The sequence below is a fragment of the Manis javanica genome, chromosome 1 (assembly GCF_040802235.1).
Source record: "Manis javanica isolate MJ-LG chromosome 1, MJ_LKY, whole genome shotgun sequence".
NCBI classification, from domain to species: domain Eukaryota; kingdom Metazoa; phylum Chordata; class Mammalia; order Pholidota; family Manidae; genus Manis; species Manis javanica.
This window is the reverse complement of record NC_133156.1, coordinates 8,020,179-8,039,407: the sequence shown is the minus strand read 5'-3', so window position 1 is coordinate 8,039,407 and position 19,229 is coordinate 8,020,179. Positions and strand designations below refer to the sequence as shown.

At 44.6% G+C, this 19,229-nt stretch overlaps 1 protein-coding gene across 1 annotated transcript in view; it reads left to right on the top strand.

Moving 5' to 3' along the window:
* Window positions 1–8,095, top strand: part of LATS2 (large tumor suppressor kinase 2) — a 105,176-nt gene extending 97,081 nt beyond the window's left edge. The window contains exons 5-8 of the mRNA XM_037027306.2: window positions 181–763; window positions 1,661–1,843; window positions 3,695–3,801; window positions 5,792–8,095. Coding sequence (XP_036883201.2) covers window positions 181–763; window positions 1,661–1,843; window positions 3,695–3,801; window positions 5,792–6,286 — 1,368 coding nt within the window. The 3' untranslated portion in view covers window positions 6,287–8,095. The remainder of the gene's footprint in view (window positions 1–180; window positions 764–1,660; window positions 1,844–3,694; window positions 3,802–5,791) is intronic.
* Window positions 8,096–19,229: the final 11,134 nt, after the last annotated feature.

The window sequence follows — 19,229 nt, the reverse complement described above, 5'->3', positions numbered from 1 at the left end:
TACTGTGTACATATAGATACAAAGAACAAAGCTGATTATTATCTTGCTTGTAGTATACGGGACCACTCTGTGTCCTGTAAGTCAGGTCAGGGTCCTCTCGGTTCCAGGGCGACCCCCGCCCCGGCCGTCCCCTGTCGTGCAGCTCATCTGCTGTGACGTCCCTGTCTCCCTTCTCCACAGGCTGGGCTCTGTGAAGCTGAGCAGGAGCAGATGAGGAAGATCCTCTACCAGAAGGAGTCTAATTACAACAGGCTGAAGAGGGCAAAGATGGACAAGTCTATGTTTGTGAAAATCAAGACCCTAGGGATCGGTGCCTTCGGAGAAGTGTGCCTGGCCTGCAAGGTGGACACTCACTTCCTGTATGCCATGAAGACGCTGAGGAAGAAGGATGTCCTGAACCGGAATCAGGTGGCCCACGTCAAGGCCGAGAGGGACATCCTGGCTGAGGCAGACAACGAGTGGGTGGTCAAACTCTACTACTCCTTCCAAGACAAGGACAGCCTGTACTTCGTCATGGACTACATCCCGGGGGGCGACATGATGAGCCTGCTGATCCGGATGGAGGTCTTCCCCGAGCCCCTGGCCCGGTTCTACATTGCAGAGCTGACCCTGGCCATTGAGAGCGTCCACAAGATGGGCTTCATCCACCGAGACATCAAGCCAGACAACATTCTGATAGATCTCGATGGTCACATAAAGCTGACGGATTTCGGCCTCTGCACTGGATTCAGGTGGACCCACAATTCCAAGTACTATCAGAAAGGTACTTTCCTTCCTACGCCTATACAGAACCGACCCATCGGGCAGCAGCTCCCCACCCCGCTGGTCATTTTGAAATTATCTGTTACTCCGTTACTTCATAATTTGGTGTGACATGCTTTCTCCCTGAAGAAATAGTATGATATGTGTGAGAATTTTTTTTTTAAGTTAGTGGATTTAAGCTTTATTATGATATTTTTAGGACAATAGGCTATGGTGTATCACAGGGCCTTTGTGGGGAGTCACCCTCTTCCCTCGTGGAACAAGCCTTGGGCCCCCGAGGAGTCCTCTTTTAGGGCTGCCCTCAGTCCGTCTGTAGGCACAGGTGTCGTTTAACTCCATCGTTTATTATCTTTTCTATGGCTCAGATTCTTGAAATAGGATTTCTAATACTATAGCTCAGGCTTCTATTTTTTAATTCAAAACTAATCCTAAGTCATTTAATTAATTCCCATTTTCTGGCATCAAAATCACTTTTGTTCATATTTTTAAAATCCTCTCATGCTTTTTTCTGTGTTCATCTTAAAACATGTCCTGTTAAACAGGTTTTTGTTTGTCTCAGACTTCTGGCCTGAGAAGTGCTAAAAATGATACTCCCCCATTATCTAAGCCCCTCTTGCTCAGCGTCACACTGTCGCCTCAGCCCTGCACCCAGCTTCAGCTTCACTCCTGTCCTGGGGTTTGTGTTTACCTCCAAGCTTGTGTCTCACGCCTAGGAACTGTAGGCCACCCTCGGGAGCAGTTGGGGAGGATTCTTAATTTTAATGTGGCAGGAGCTGAATTGAGTTATTTTACCTTTGAAGCTATATGGATTTAGCTTCATGGATGAAGCTATATGGAATAGTGAAAATTTACTTTGTTTCTATTCTCTTCTGTCACCCTCCTGAATCCTGGGTGAAAGGGAGCCACATCAGACAGGACAGCATGGAGCCCAGTGACCTCTGGGACGATGTGTCCAACTGCCAGTGTGGAGACAGGCTAAAGACTCTGGAGCAGAGGGTCAGGAAGCAGCATCAGAGGTGCCTGGCTCACTCCCTGGTCGGGACCCCGAACTACATTGCGCCAGAAGTCCTCCTCCGAAAAGGTGCGTGCCTCCAGCCCGTCACAGGCCAGCTGCCGGCCAGAGGCCACCAGACAGCGAGCCCATGGGGCCAGGTGGCCACCCAGAGCCTCTCCAGGCCCAGCTTACAGGACTGTCACCACCACCTTGGTATTTTGTATCCATGAAACTTGAGAGCAGAAGTTACTCCTTTAGCCAACAAATGTCCAGTGCCTCTCCTGTCTGTTTTGGGACTGCCCTTGTTTCCACTGAGAGAGAAAATGGCCCCCCACCCACGAGCCCCCACTTGCCCTTCCTTTGGCTGGGAAGTGATTGGTTGGGTGGCGGTGGAGGCTTTCTACCGGGAGCCCCAGGAAATCACTCCAGAACTGGTTTTGGCAGAGTTGTATGATAGAAGCGACGCTGAGGATCGCAGGGACAGTACTCAGTCTGCCTGATCAGTGCGATTCCAGGCTGAGCTTTCACTCTACCTGCCCAGGCTCCTGGCTGGTTGTACCGTCTCCAGCTGGTTGTTAAGTGCGACAGAGTACAAATGCTGTTGTCCTGCACTCCTCCCGTCAGTGCAGAAGCACCTTGATTTGGGGGAAATAGCATGCCTAACATTGCAGATGCTCAGTAAAACCAGTCTCCTGGAGGGAGTACTCTGTTCTGGAATGCTATGACATCCTGACTGGAGGACAAGAGGACTCTTTCAGTGATCAGTTGCATGGCCCATAGCAACCGTGCTTTGTTGATCTCATCTCTGTGATAACCCAGAGATCGGTGGACTCTCTTTTCACCTGTGTTGTTTTAAGTCTTTGGAGCCTTGATTCTCGGTTCTAGTCTGAGTTTTCTTTGCTAGCTCTGGTATTCCAAGGCAAATTAGTTACCTACTCAGCCGCTTAGGCAACAATATCTACCTTGACGCGTTGTTGTGAACGTCAGCCTTGCTTCCCCATGAAGGTCTCCTCCCCTCCTCGCAAAGAGGGGCAGTGGGGGAGGACATCTGACCCGTGCCCTCCGTCCTCTGCGGCGCCCGGCGTGTGCAGCTGCCCCGAGGAACCAGCGGTTAGAGCTGTTCTGCAGGCTCAGTGCCAGACTGAGGCAGGGAGCTGGATGGAGGGGAGCTAAGGAACCGTACCCACCGCTCCTGCTGGCAGGTCTTAGGGTCCAGCTCACACTTGGCAAGGTCTAGGGAACATAAACACTGGAGCATGGCTTGGGCTAGGATGGGGGCTCTGGAGGAAAAGTGGAAGACGTGAACCTGCTCTGCAGTGTCTTTGAGGCTGGCCCTGGCCCCTGCTGCCTCCTGGGAGGTCCCTGGGCGCCTTTCACAAAGAATGCACCTTAGGTGACAGCCTCCTTTGCCGAAGTGCTCCTCTTCTCCACTTCTCCATATTCCTCAGTTTCTTCTCAACTGACCTAGAAAACCTCCCCAGAAGCCCTCATGACTGGGCACAACTGCCATTCTCAGGTCACAGCACATTCTGTTTTTAGTTAGTACTGTTTTAGTTTGTGTCTGTTTGTATGTTCAAGATAAAATTATGCTTAGTATTGTTACTAACAATTACAGTAATATTTTTAATTAAAAAGTATTACTGCAAAAGCACCCTGTGTTTATCACAGACTAATGACTGAAAATAAGGAAACACGAGTGAGCGCATTCCTTCCCACAGGGAAACTGTCTCTCCCTGGCGGGGGTCCCTTCCAGCCTTCTGGTCTGCGCCACACGTGCAAGGAGACACACTTTATGTCAGTCGGCTTTCATTTACATACCATGTATGCTGTCTGCTCGTGCTTTCCCACCTAATGGTAAATGAGTATTTCGGGGTTTCATACAATTCTTCAGGAAGAATACATGCCTGCGTTACAACTGAGCGATCCTTTGTCTTCCAGGATACACCCAGCTCTGTGACTGGTGGAGTGTCGGGGTGATTCTCTTCGAGATGCTGGTGGGGCAGCCACCCTTTCTGGCCCCTACTCCCACAGAAACCCAGCTGAAGGTAACTAGGGAGGCCTGCATCTGCTTGCTGCAGAGATACCTGGGTTTCTCATGAACCCCTGAATCTTTGATTGACATTTGACCTTTATTCTGTATAGTGTAGGAATGCCAATTGTATATGATGGGATTTTATTAAGTATTACTGTTATTACCTATTTATGTATTTTTTATTTTAATAAGTAAAGCCACAGAGTTAGACCTGAGTCTTGATACGTATGTGTATCTGAAGTTTTACTTGAACCATTGGGCCTCTGCCATCTTGGCGTTGCCAGATGAGAACTGTGATAGAGGGAAGCAGTAAAGGTACCCTGCAGACACATTCTCTGTACCACCGACCCCGGGCCAAAAAACACAGCAGACTTTAGTAACTATATCAAAGAAATCGGTTTGCTTATTTGCATGTTACAGCAGTACTATCTGCAAAGTATCTGTCACGTGGTCAAGCTAGTTGTGCATATTTCTAATATTCACTTGAGGTAATTAAATGATTATTTTTCCAATTAATCACTTAGTACTGAATAATTCATTTAAGAATGATGGCCTTTTACTCTCCAAAATAAATTATTTGATTACCTAAGAAGGACCAAATTGAGAATCTGATGAAATCTTTGGAACTTCTCAGAACAGAACAGGGCACTTACCCACTGATATGTTTACTAACAATCCTAGGAAGTATTCATATGCCCCAGAGTCCATGGTAGACCTTACATTATTAACCCCTTAACTAGAAAAAGAGGAACGTCCAAACTGTTTGCCACAGTGGTGGTACCATTTTACATTCCCCCCAGCAACACACAAAGGTTCCAGTGTCTCACTAACACTTATTTTCCTTTTTTTTTTTTTAAACAGTAGCCAACCTAGTGGGTGTGATGTGAAATCTCACTTTGGTTTTGATCTGTATTTCCCTAATGACTAATGATGTTGAGCCTCTTTTCACTGGCTTATTGGACACTTGTATATCTTCTTTGGAGAGATGTCCATTCAAGTTCTTTGCCCTCTGTTCTGCTAGTCAGCTTGCTTGTTTTTTTTTGTTGTTGAGTTGTAGGAGTTCTTTATATATTCTGGATATTAATCACTTACCATATATACGCTTTGCAAATATATCCTCCCATTCTGTGGACTGATTGCATTTTCACTCTGTTAGTTTCATTTTTGGTAAAAATGTTCTAAATTTTGATGAAGTCCATTTTATATGTTTTTTCTTTTGTTGCCTATGCTTTTGGTATCATATCCAAGAAATCATTGCCAAATCCAGTGTGTGGAGATTTTCCACTTCGTTTAATTCTGTGAGTTTTATAATTTTAGCTCTACTAAAACAACTACTCAGGTTCAAACCAGCCTTTTTACCCCTGTACCCCACCCATGCCTTGCCCAGTGCCTGATGACCCCAGCCAGTAGCCAGTTGTATTAATCCTGATTCTAAGTACAAACATAAAGAAGTTTTTCTCTTCACAGTAAACACAGATCTATACACAAATGCATTTACCAAACATCCACACGGGTGGTCTGTGCAGTTGCACATCATAAGTCCGAGGCCAAAGCCATTAGTGTAAGCTGCTTTCTTCTTGTGAGGTTGCTCTTTTTAAACAAAATCCCAGTTGACCATCTCTAGAGCACAGTAAGTAGTGAATGAGAACCATGTGGCTTCCACAGAAATCTGTTGCCAGAAGGTAAAGAAACAGCTCATAGAAGAGACCAGTGTCTTCATTTTTGTGAAGAACACAAAAATTCTTTTGCTGAAGAGTATTTTGGATAGAAGAAGATGAATCTCACCTGGTCTGTATTTGGCTGCATGATCCTTTGCCTCAGGCTGTGAGCCCCCACTTAGGGCCGCGCTGGTCTTTCACAGCTGCTTAGGTCCACAGCCGCTGTTCTGTGGCTGTCCTGTGAAGTTGCTTAAACGTCGCGGCATCACATACGGCCCCAGAACTGCCCTGGGCTGGCCTTGAAATGTGGAGAGAACTAAGCATCTGGTTCTGCTGTCTCTCCAGGTGATCAACTGGGAGAACACACTCCACATTCCGGCGCAGGTGCAGCTGAGCCCGGAGGCCCGAGACCTCATCACCGCGCTGTGCTGCGCCGCCGACCGGCGGCTGGGGAGGAATGGGGCTGACGACCTCAAGGCTCACCCTTTCTTCGGCGCCCTGGATTTCTCCCGGGACATCCGGAAGCAACCGGCCCCCTACGTTCCCAAGATCAGCCACCCCATGGACACCTCGAATTTCGACCCCGTGGATGAGGAGAGCCCGTGGCGCGGCGCTAGCGCAGACAGCTCCAAGGCCTGGGACCCGCTCGCCTCCCCCGGGAGCAAACACCCCGAGCATGCGTTTTATGAGTTCACCTTCCGGAGGTTCTTCGATGACAACGGCTACCCCTTCCGGTGCCCGAAGCCATCGGGAGCGGAAGCCGTGCAGGCCGAGGACGCCGACGTGGAGAACCCCGACCCGGCGGGCCCGGCTGCGGGCTGCCAGCCCGTGTACGTATAGGCGGCGCCCCGTCGCCCGTCCGGGGTGCCCGGAGCGCCGAGTCGGCCGGATGGCGGTCAGTCCGATGATTCCTTCACTTGAAATTCTGGTCTTCACCAAAAAAACCCCCAAACAAACAAGCTTTATGAAAAAGGCTCAAGTCCAGCAGATCTTTATTTCTACATTCTGCTGGAATCGGGGAAGGCAGGTTGCCAGCACTGCTTTGGATTGGCCTTTGAGGACCTTCACTGCATTAAAACAATATTTTTTAAAATTTAGTACAGTTTAGAAAGAGCACTTATTTTGTTTATAGCCATTTTTCTTACTAAATTATAGGGATTAACTTTGACAAATCATGCTGCTGTTATTTTCTACATTTGTATTTTATCCATAGCACTTATTCACAGTTAGGAAAAGACATAAAAACTGAAGAACGTGTGATAAGAAATCTCTGTGCAATAATGTAAAAAAAAAAGATAACACTGTTCTGATGTTACTGATAACATTTTAGTCACACAGTCGTTTTTGTTTTATATTTTCCCACATGTCATAATTGTGCTATAGTGTTAAAAGCTGCTTACCCCCCTCCCCCCGCTTTTTGCATATTAAAGTATAATACAAAGTGTGAGCAAGGTGATTATGTGGGTGTGATTTCATATGCCTGGTGTGTAGAATACTGCATGAGCAGGGTTTTCCTATTATGAAATAACCGTATCTTGCCATTCACAGCAGGTTCTGTGAATATGCTTTTACTGAGTGTCTTTAAATGAGATGTTCTAGACAGTGTGCTGATAAAGTATCGTGTGGGTGAATTCTTCTCTGTGATTGTATCCCTTACTGTTTTGTTAAAGAAATGCAGATGTGTAACTGAGAACCAATTTTTGTGTGTGTCTTGGCTATGATTGGATTCTCGGGGGGCGGGGGGTAAACTTGAACATTTGTCGTATACTGAACTTGTATACATCCAAGGGGTTACTTAGCTCTGCCAGCACAGTGTGAGTTCACCACGGAGCCCTGTCCATTCCGCAGGCCAGTGTGCTCTCGCAGCCTTGGTGTAGGTGATATGGGGGATCCCGTAGCTGCCACCCTACTGCCAGCAGATGCCCGTGCTGAAAGGTCCCTGTGATACCACCGCTCCGATTGTCTTAGCTCAGGTGGTACCAGGACAAAATTCAGTGTAGGGTTCTTCGACGTTAGTTTTTGGGTGTGCTTTGAAGTATCAATCTTACCTTGGTTTTAAATACACATTTTTCTAATTTTTGTGAAACAGCAAGGCTATTCAAAGTGACAGAGTAAAAAAATAATTAAGCCATATGTATTTTCTTAGAAGTATAGGTGTATATAGAACTACATAAATACACAAAATATTCTGTATTTCAAATTAGTATGATTCCTATTTAAAGTGATTTATATTTGAGTAAAAAGTTCATTTTTTTTTGCTTTTTAAAAATCTGATGCATCATATTTTCCATTACATTATTCCACATATTTTTCCTTGAAGTCTTTAGCATAATGTATCCATTATTTAGTATATATCTAGACAACACCACCCATGAGTTTATCAATGTCTAAACTAAAAAAAAAAAGATTATTGTGTACTGGTTTACATTTGTATGAATGGCAAATTCTGAAGTCTGCTGTGCTTGTATCGTGACTGTCAGTATTTTCGCTATTTTATAGTAATGCCATGTTGTTATTTACAGCGCTCTGACATACTTTCATGTGGTAGGTTCTTTCTCAGGAACTCAATTTAACTATTATTTATTGATATATCATTACCTTTGAAAAGCTTCTACTGGCACAATTTATTATTAAAATTTTGAATCCAAATCCCTTGGTGTCATGTTCTTACTGGATGTTTAAGTTCTTGCTTTTATCGGTGTGGCTGTAACATCCCCACGCTTTTCCCAGTGCTTCACATGCAGCCAGCGTTGTTGCGTGCTGGCGGAACTACTGTGGCAGGAGGGGAGGAAGGAGCATGCAGGGAGAACCAGCTTCCAGGCCACACACACAGTGTCCCAACAAGGATCAGTTCTGCAGCCCAGCTTCTCCAAGATGGGAGACGAAGTAAGCCTCATGCAGATGGCTGAGAGGATCAGGTGGGCTATCAGACTTACATGCTAGGTGATCAATCAGGAATAGGAGCTAATTCCCCTCAGGAGACAGTTAAGCTGAGGATAAGTACAGCACCCTCGCCTTTGGTTTAAAAGGGTTGGTGATTTAAGAAATTCAGAAAATATAATAGTTTGTTTTCCTTTGGGTTAGTCTTTTGAATAGTAGGTACAATCACATAATTTAAAAATCAAAATGTATAAAAGGATATACAACAAAGTGTTTCCTACTTATTTTCCCAGTCGTTCAGTTCACCTCCCCACAGACAATAACTGATACTAGTTTATTGTGCACCCTTAGTGAAATGCAACATTACAACATACACAGCACAAGAAGTTAAAAGTATAAATTTTTGCCTCTTTTACACAAATGGGAGAATGTTTTATTTTTCTGCGACTATTTAGTAATCTAAATCACATAAACTCTTCATGCTTTCTTATTACTGCATGGCATTCCATCATGAGAGTGTGTTATAATCAAACCAGTCCCATAGTGATGGACATTGCAGTTTTTGATCTTTTTCTTTTTTTTTAATTTTTAAATTTTAATATTAATCTACAACTACATGAAGAACATTATGTTTACTATGCTACCCCTTCACCAAGTCACCCCACACACCCCATTACAGTCACTGTCCATCAGCATAGGAAGATGCTGTAGAATCACTAGTTGTCTTCACTGTATTGCACAGCCCTCCCCATGCCCCCACATTATACATGGTAATCGTAAGGCCCCCTTTCTTTTTCCCCACCCTTATCCCTCCCTTCCCACCCATTCTCCCCACTCCCTTTCCCTTTGGTAACTGTTAGTCCATTCTTGGGTTCTGTGATTCTGCTGCTGTTTTGTTCCTTCAGTTTTCCTTTGTTCTTAGACTCCACATATGAGTGAAACCAATTGGTATTTGTCTTTCTCCGCCTGGCTTATTTCACTGAGCATAATACCCTCTAGCTCCATCCATGTTGTTGCAAATGGTAGGATTTGTTTTCTTCTTATGGCTGAATAATATTCCACATCTTCTTTATCCATTCATCTACTGATGGACACTTAGGTTGCTTCCATTTCTTGGCTATTGTAAATAGTGCTGCGATAAACATAGGGGTGCATCTGTCTTTTTCAAACTGGGCTGCTGCATTCTTAGGGTAAATTCCTAGAAATGGAATTCCTGGGTCAAATGGTATGTCTATTTTGAGATTTTTGAGGAACCTCCATACTGCTTTCCACAATGGTTGAACTAATTTACATTCCCACCAGCAGTGTAGGAGGGTTCCCCTTTCTCCACAACCTCACCAACATGTGTTGTTGTTTATCTTTCAGATGGTGGTGATCCTTACTGGTATGAGGTGATATCTCATTATGGTTTTAATTTTCATTCCTCTGATGACAAGCGATGTGGAGCATCTTTTCATGTGTCTGTTGGCCATCTGAATTTCTTCTTTGGAGAACTGTCTGTTCAGCTTCTCTGCCCATTTTTTAATTGGATTATTTGTTTTTGGTTTGTTGAGGTGCATGAGCTCTTTATATATTTTGGATGTCAACCTTTTATTGGATCTGTCATTTATGAATATATTCTCCCATCCTGTAGGGTACCTTTTTGTTCTATTGATGGTGTCCTTTGCTGTACAGAAGCTTTTCAGCTTAATGTAGTCCCACTTGTTCATTTTTGCTTTTGTTTCCCTTGCCTGGGGATATATGTTCATGAAGAAGTCACTGATGTTTATGTCCAAGAGATTTTTGCCTATGTTTTTTTCTAAGAGTTTTATGGTTTCATGACTTACATTCAGGTCTTTGATCCATTTTGAATTTACTTTTGTGTATGGGGTTAGACAGTGGTCCAGTTTCATTCTCTTACATGTACCTGTCCAGTTTTGCCAGCACCATCTGTTGAAGAGACTGTCATTTCCCCATTGTATGTCCATGGCTCCTTTATCAAATATTAATTGACCATATGTTTGGGTTAATGTCTGGAGTCTCTATTCTATTCCACTGGTCTGTGGGTCTGTTCTTGTGCCAGTACTAAATTGTCTTGATTACTGTGGCTTTGTAATAGAGCTTGAAGTTGGGGAGGAGATGCTCCCCCCCCCCCCCCGACTTTATTCTTTCTTCTCAGGATTGCTTTGGCTATTTGGGGTCTTTGGTGTTTCCATATGAATTTTTGAACTATTTGTTCCAGTTCATTGAAGAATGTTGTTGGTAATTTGATAGAGATTGCATCAAATCTGTATATTGCTTTGGGAAAGATGGCCACTTTGATGATATTAATTCTTCCTAGCCAGGAGCATGGGATGAGTTTCCATTTGCTAGTGTCCTCTTTAATTTCTCTTAAGTGTGTCTTAGGTGTATAGTTTTCAGTGTATAGGTCTTGCCCTTCCTTGGTTAGGTTTATTCCTAGGTATTTTATTCTTTTTGATGCAGTTGTGAATGGAATTGTTTTCCTGATTGCTCTTTCTATTAGTTCATTGTTAGTGTATAGGAAAGCCACAGATTTCTGTGTGTTAATTTTGTATCCTGCAACTTTGCTGTATTCTGATATCAGTTCTAGTAGTTTTGGAGTGGAGTCTTTAGGGCTTTTTATGTACAATATCATGTCATCTGCAAATAGTGACAGTTTAACTTCTTCTTTACCAATCTGGATTCCTTGTATTTCTTTGTTTTGTCTAATTGCCATGGCTAGGACCTCCAGTACTGTGTTAAATAACAGTGGGGAGAGTGGGCATCCCTGTCTTTTCCCCGATCTCAGAGGAAAAGCTTTCAGCCTCTCACTGTTCAGTATGATGTTGGCTGTGGGCTTATCATATATGGCCTTTTTTATGTTGAGGTACTTTCCCTGTATACCCATTTTGCTGAGAGTTTTTATCATGAATGGATGTTGAATTTTGTTGAATGCTTTTTCAGCGTCTATGGGGATGATCATGTGGTTTTTGTCTTTCTTTATGTGGTGGATGATGTTGATGGATTTTCAGAAGTTGTACCATCCTTGCATCCCTGGGATGAATCCCACTTGGTCATGGTGTGTGATCCTTTTGATGTATTTTTTAATTAGGTTTGCTAAAATTTTGTTGAGTATTTTTGCATCTACGTTCATCAGTGAAATTGGTGTGTAGTTTTCTTTTTTGGTGGTGTCTTTGCCTGGTTTTGGTATTAGGGTGATATTGGCTTCATAGAATGAGTTTGGGAGTATTCCCTCCTCTTCAATTTTTTGGAAAACTTTAAGGAGAATGGGTATTATGTCTTCTGTATGTCTGATAAAATTCCGAGGTAAATCCATCTGGCCCGGGGGTTTTGTTCTTTGGTAGTTTTTTGATTACTGCATCAATTTCATTGCTGGTAATTAGTTTGTTTAGATTTTGTGTTTCTTCCTTGGTCAGTGTTGGAAGGTTGTATTTTTCTAGGAAGTTGTCCATTTCTTCTAGGTTTTCCAGCTTGTTAGCATATAGGTGTTCATAGTATTCTTTAATAATTCTTTGTATTTCTATGGGGTCCATAGTGATTTTTCCTTTCTCGTTTCTGATTCTGTTGATGTGTGTTGATTCGCTTTTTCTCTTAATAAGTCTGGCTAGAGGCTTATCTATTTTGTTTATTCTCTAGAAGAACCAGCTCTTGGTTTCATTGATTTTTTCTATTGTTTTATTCTTCTCAATTTTATTTATTTCTTCTCTGATCTTTATTATGTCCCTCCTTCTGCTGACTTTAGGCCTCATTTCTTCTTTTTCCAATTTTGATAATTGTTATTAGACTATTGATTTGGGATTGTTCTTCCTTCTTTGGTATGCCTGGATGGCTGTATACTTTCCTCTTAAGACTGCTTTTGCTGTATCCCACAGAAGTTGGGGCTTTGTGTTGTTGTCATTTGTTTCCATATATTGCTTGATCCCTATTTTAATTTGGTCATTGATCCATTGATTATATAGGAGCATGTTGTTAAGCCTCCATGTATTTGTGGGCGTTTTTGCTCTCTTTGTGGTCTGAAAAGTTAGTTGGTAGAATTTCAATCTTTTTGAATTTACTGAGGCTCTTGTTGTGGCCTAGTATGTGGTCTATTCTGGAGAATGTTCCATGTGCACTTGAGAAGAATGTGTATCCTGTTGCTTTTGGAAGTCGAGTTCTATAGATGTCTGTTAGATCCATCTGTTCTAGTGTGTTGTTCAGTGCCTCTGTGTCCTTACTTATTTTCTGCCCAGTGGATCTATCCTTTGGAGTGAGTGGTGTGTTGAAGTCTCCTAAATGAATGCATTGCATTCTATTTCCTCCTTTGGTTCTGTTAGTATTTGTTTCACATATGCTGGTGCTCCTGTGTGATCTTTTTCTATTATAAATAACACTGGAATAAATAACTTCTTATAGCCATCATTGGGTGTGCCAAGAATGCAAGGCCCTATCCACCCTTTGCACGGATTGTTTCTCAGGATTGGGTTTGCAGTGAGCAGCCTTGAAGGAAGAGGTAATGTCTCCCTCCAGGACAAAAAACAGGCTTGCACCGAGTATCATAATTCCTCCAGGTGGTAAAGATACCTCGAGACAAGTGCTGGGCATAGAAGCCACAGGGCATAAATCTGCAAAGAAGTAAAAAGCTAACCTTTTCAAACAATATGGCTTCTGTCTCACTTACCAACTTTACATTTCCCTGTATGGCCCCGGAAGATGACTGGTTAGCCAGAGACGGGTAAGATTCCTCAAGGGAGGAACAACCTAAGACAGGCACAGTCGCAGGGGGGCCATCAGGTGAGAAATTGGGGAGCAACAGAGGTGAGGCTCAGAACCTCACCCCCCCTGTTTTGAGAGAAATCTTCTGCATCCGTGGATGTTTTGCTGCCCTTGGATTAATACTTAGTCCATAGGCACACACCTGATCATCTACATTTGCCCTCTTACAGCACTAAACTATGTTTTCTACCTTTATCTTGCATCTACCTACCACTTCAGCATTTTATTAAAAATAAAAATAATAATAATAGTAAAGGGAGAAATGTGGGATCAACATATAAATCAAGTATAAAAATCAAATGAATATTCATATTTGACCTGATTGTTTATAGTTCATAATGCGTGATCAAAACCGAAAGTTTCTGTGATGAATGCCCTTGTACTGTTCACCATGTAAGAATTTATTCACTATGTAAGAATTCTTTCACCATGTAAGAACTTGTTTGTTATGCCTCAGAAGATTGGAGACTGACGAGAATTAGGCTTGAGATGGATTAATGATTGTACATTGAGCATTGACCCCCCTATACAGAATTTTATTGTTAACAACCATCTGATCAATAAATATGAGAGATGCCCTCTCAAAAAAAAAAAAAAAAGCAGGCTTGCTTATGCTTGCTATAAAAGAGGTGGATTTCTCAAGCTCAGTGCACCCCAGCAGAATCCGGGCGGGTCTCCTGTGCTTCTGCTGTGGGACCCTGAGGCAAGGACAATGCGTAAAGATGCTGGTGCTCATGCTGCTTAACGAGCTGTAGTTCTGTGTGTCTGATCCAGGAGGCACTTGTCTTATTCCAGGATCCATGAAAGACTTACAGGCCAGATCACTAGTTATATGTACGGCAAAATGAAATTAGAGCTGACAACAAGTTATTGTGCCAATATATACTCCTAAAAGAAATATGTGGGGTATTTACTTAGAGCCTTGAGCCTTGCCAACCACAACTTTTTTATCTTTGCCCATTGACTACGTTAAAAAAAAAAGATGTCTTGGTGTAATTTTACTCAAAGTGCCTCTTGCTTTGAAAGGCTGAACACCTTTGTGTATGCATAATATCCGTTTGCATAGCTTTAAAAAGTGATATCCTAATTTCATGCATTATTTGAGTGCTGGTGCCTAAGGCCTTCCTCAGAGAACTCCAGAAGGTTGCCATTCCCTTCTCTTCTCCTGATTAGCTGAAGTGAATTGTTTGGGCTATGGCCACATAGCAGATTACTGAGAACAGACTGCCTCTGTGTTTTTGACGAGAGTCCATAAGAGGTGATAGTCTGGTCAGTGTCACAAGGGCACAGCCAAGCCTGGCTTCAACATATCTGTGGTCATTGTTGGGTGTGACTGGAGTGTATTGAGGGAACAAATACTGCATTCCTTCCAAGGTTCCTTCTTTACACTTGTATGTAATGTGCCCCTTGACATGCAAATCTAAATGTAAATCACAAAGAAAAATGGCCAGCATGGCTTCCTCTGTACCTCCTATGTTCTGAACCATTTTTCAGCTGCTAATTTTTGAAATGGAATTTATCAAAGTCATTCTACTTCCTCCAGATTCGACTTATAAATCTGGCTCAAAGCCTCACTCCTTATATATTATTTCCACTGGCAAGATTCAGCATATAAAAAAATCTTTGTTATTAAGTATATTTTTGTAAGTGTTCTATGCTGGCATTATTTGCATTACATCATTTCCTATCAGTAAATAATCTTTCCTTACGAAGAGAATTTTCCATTTCCAAAAGTAGCAGTTTGAACTTAGTGCACAGAATGTGCTTATTCACTATAGAAAGGAAGAAAAACTTCATTGTTACTGGACAGCGGGATGAATACATATGGTTCACTGTTAAAGAGAGAAAACTAGCCAGAACAGCAACATTATTTTTCTTCTGCAACTCACATCAGATAATGTTCTGATACTGGTTTCTGCCATCAAATGTACTTTAGAAAGCTCAGGGGAGAAGGCAAGCCTATGGCATTTACTGATGGTACTGCTTACAGTGTTCTTTCTTCTGGGTGTTCTTAGGTTTGTTTGTTAGCTTTTATTTTCTTTTACAAAACAACATTTATCCATTCTTTGAGGGCAGGTCAACTGGTGACAAATTCAGGTTTCCTTCATCTGAGAATGTCTTCATTTCTGTTTTTCCTGAATGATTTTATGTACATATAATTGGAGTATAATCCTATTTGAGATACAGGATTCTGGGTTGGTAGTTCTTTTCTTTCTGTACTTAGAAATGTTGTGCTACTTCCTTTCACCCTCCATGGTCTCTGATAAGAATCCAAGATCTTTCCTCTGGTTGCTTTTCAGAAGGTTAGCTGTGATATGTCTTGACTTGGGTTGGGTTTTTCTGGTCTTACCTTCTTAGTGGTTCACTTAGCTTCTTTAAAATGTAGGCTTATTTCTCTAGCCAGGTCAGAGATTTCCTAAGGCATTGTTTCGCTGGGTTCTTGCTTATCCCTGCCCTCCTCCTCTCCTTCCAGGCCCCTGATGATACCAGTATGATATCAGTATGATATCTTTGGTTGTCATTGCCAAGGCTGTCTCATTTCCCCAGTTTTCTCTCAGCTGTTGACGTTGGTAATGTTTATTGTTCTAATTTTAGTTCATAAATGTTGTCATCTCTCCCCTCCATTCTTAGCTGGCTTTCATTAACACTGCCCTGGCAAGGAAAAAGGGACGTACTGCTTCATTACTGCCTAGTGAAGGTAGAAGTTCCCACTCGGCCTCTTTTTGGTGCTCAGGGATCTAAATAGTCTTTTGTGTTAGCAGAGGCGGAAGCTCTCCATGCTGTGTCCACCGACAACACATGCAATGGCCTCATCGCCCCTGGGGAGGCCGCCTGTGACACCACCCCTGGCAGGAAGGGAGGGGGATGCCTCATTACTGCTGGTAGATATCGTGTCCCAGCTCCCCATGCTTTCCACTTAGACTGCCGTGTTGGCAAAGGTGTTTGTGGGGTAAATTGCAGTATTTCCAGAATCTCTCCCCCAGCCTTAGTCCATTTACACATACTGCCGCCAATTCACACAGCCTCCGGGGCAAGGTAGGGGAAGAGGCTCTTCTCTCCTCCCCTGGATAATTGGCGCCTGGCAGTAGCAGCGGATCTGCCAGTGGAGTTTCTCCTGGAAGGGGCAAGAGGCAAGCGCACATCGTGACTGCAGAGGCGAGGAGCGCGAGTGGAGGCCAGAGGGGATTAACAGAGCCAGGCCTCATTGGAGCAGTAGAGGGTTTCTTCCAATCTAGCGTTTCCTTTAGACTGATACTGGTTTACTCGCCTTGGGCCAGGAGCACATTTTCCCCTGCTCTATACCTGGAGTAAGTTGGCTGGACTGGTGACCCCAAAGTCTGTCTTCATGGGTGCAGTGTTTGGCAGGCTGCCACTGGAGATGGTGGAGAGACACCCAGGAAACCCTCTGTGGATGGCGGGCCTTCACGCAGGGATTCCCCAGTGGGGATTTGGTCTGGAGTATAGTGTCTCCTAGACAAGTGGCCCCTGCCCAGAATTGGGGAAGGGTGGAGCTAAGCCAACAGGCAAGGCCATGCAGGCCTGAGCGTAATGGACCCATAAGGCCTGTGCACTAGATGTCCATGGAACCAAAGATGGTTATGGAAGGGGCCTCTGGCAGAGGCTTGAACACACCCGCCAACCTATTGGATTCTGGTCACAACTACAGAAAGGAGCAGAGGTCCGGGACACCTTGATAGAGAAGCAACTGGCTGCTGTGTACCATGCCTTGCTGGCTACGGAGCCCATCACCAGAACAGTTCCAACCAAGGTAACAACCATTTATCCCACCGCCCGGTGGGTGCGAGACTGGACCCAAAGGCCATGGAGTGGCATGGCACTGACACCTACACTAGCCAAATGGGGGGCATATTTACTGCCTAGGGAATACAGCGCCCTCTCCACCAGCCCCTTAAAGGGAGAACTCCAGCATTTACTGCGGCCAGTGACCTACACCAGCAGGAAGCAGGGAGAAGCTGTCTTGGAGCCCCTGCTAGCCGAGGGAAGAGCCCCTCTACCTGAAGACGCTTGGTACACAGACGGCTCCGGTTGTGGGCAGCCCCCGAGGTGGAGGGCTGTGGCTTTCCATCCTAAGACTGAGAGAACATGGATGGAGGATGGAGAGGGGAAGAGCAGCCAGTGGGCTGAGTTACAGGCAGTATGGCTTGTGATCACCCAGGAGCCCTCCCCTATAGTTGTCTGCACTGACAGATGGGCCATCTACTGGGGCTTGACCCTGTGGCTATTGACTGGTACCATGCCAACTGGATAGTTGGTCACCAGCCCCTTTGGGGGAAAGAGTTGTGCCAAGACCTTGGCCTCTGCTCAGACTAAGGCTGTTACTGTATATTGTGTGATTGTCCATTTGCCTTTGGCATCCGCAGGGAATGATGAAGCAGACACATTGGCCCAGGGGCGCTGGCTAGAAGGAAAGCCTGCCTGTGATGAGGCCCAATGGTTACATCAGCATTTGTTGCTCATGGGGTTGAAGACAATGTGGGCTGTCACCCTTGGTTAGGCTTGCCGTTGACCTTTGAAGAAGTCAGCAGACCCAGGAGCAAGTGCCTTGTGTGCTCTAAGAGGGACTTACACCAAGTCCTGCAGCAACGTGGGACAATAGTAAGGGGGCTGATACCCCTCGTGAGGTGGCAGACAGACTATATTGGGCCTCTGCCCATATCAGAAGGATATCGGTATGCCATGACTTGTGTGGACATGGCTACTGGCCTGTTGGTTGCTTTTCCTGCACGTCATGCAGATCAAAACCTACCAAAAGGGACCTAGAGCATCTCTTTCAGCCTCTGGTCATCTCAGGTGATTGAGAGTGATCAAGGCACCCACTGTACTGGACATGCATTACAAGAATGGGTGCAGCAATCAGGAAGAAAGTAGAAGTTTCATGTACCATATAACCCTACCAAGGGAGGCATGATGGAGAGGTGCAATGGTGTGTTGAAATCTGCCTGGAAGCCAGACACCAGTACTCTACGGGGCTGGTCAGTTTGCTTATGGACAGTGCTACGGCGTTTGGGTGAGAAGCCCCAGGAAGGAGCCTTGAGTCCTGTGGATATGCTGGCACACACTGCTGCCTTTCCTATACAACTGTCTGTGCAAAACGGAGGAGTTACTGAAGCCAGGATATGGCCACCAGAGCAACTTTCTGCTGCCAGCCCCAAGTAAACTAATCCCTGGATACTGCTGAGTGGACATGGCCCTGGACATTTTGTCACATGGACCAGTGAAGGCTGGCCCTTCTGGCACCTTCAGGAAAGGGCCTGGAAGCTGGCCTTATGTGTATTCCTGGAGTAACAGCAGAGTGACCCCCAAAGATCATGGTAGTGTACCCAAAATAGCCAGGAGGTAAGTGCATCTTGCAGGAAAGTTTTGTTTTATCTTTATGACCAGTGCATGTGCCTCCCATAGCCCTATATACTGACCCATCTGCAACTCCCACAGGGAGGGGGGTGAAGGTCTGGTATACTAGACCAGGATGAGGTCCCATTCCTGCCACTGTCCTGTCGTAGGACCACTCTCTTGCATGCATCCTACCTGATGGACAGGATTTGCCTATGCTGGTGTCATTAAAACATGTATCTTATTGCCCTATGGTTATTCCCTTCCACAGTCCATGTGGCTTGGGCCCACCTCCTGGCTATGGCTGCTGCTTGCTGAGTGTGCCAGAGCTCCCTGTTTAGCTGGTGGCCTCCTGTGGAATGCACGAGTCATGGACTTAATCTGAGTAGGATTTTGAACCTAGCTGGATCCTGAGGCTTGAAGATGATCTGTTTCTGTTATTGTCTGTTATTAGTCTGGTTACAGTGCTCCAGCTTTCTCACTCAGGGGGCATTGTTGGAGATTGGGAGCGAGTAGATTGTAAGGTGAGAATTCTGGAGCAATGAGTTGTGGGGTAAATTGCAGTATATCCAGAATCTCTGCCCTGGCTTTAGCCCCCTTTACATATACGTGGCAGCTTCACACAGCCTCGGGGCAAGGCATGAGGACAGCTGCTCTCTCCTCCCCTCCATTGCATATTGGTCTGGCGCTTGTCAGTCGCTGGGATCAGCCCTCGGCGTTTCTCCCGGAACGGGTGGGTGGAGAGGTGAGCATGCACCATGGCTGCAGAGACAGGGAGAGGGAGTGGAGGCCAGAAGAG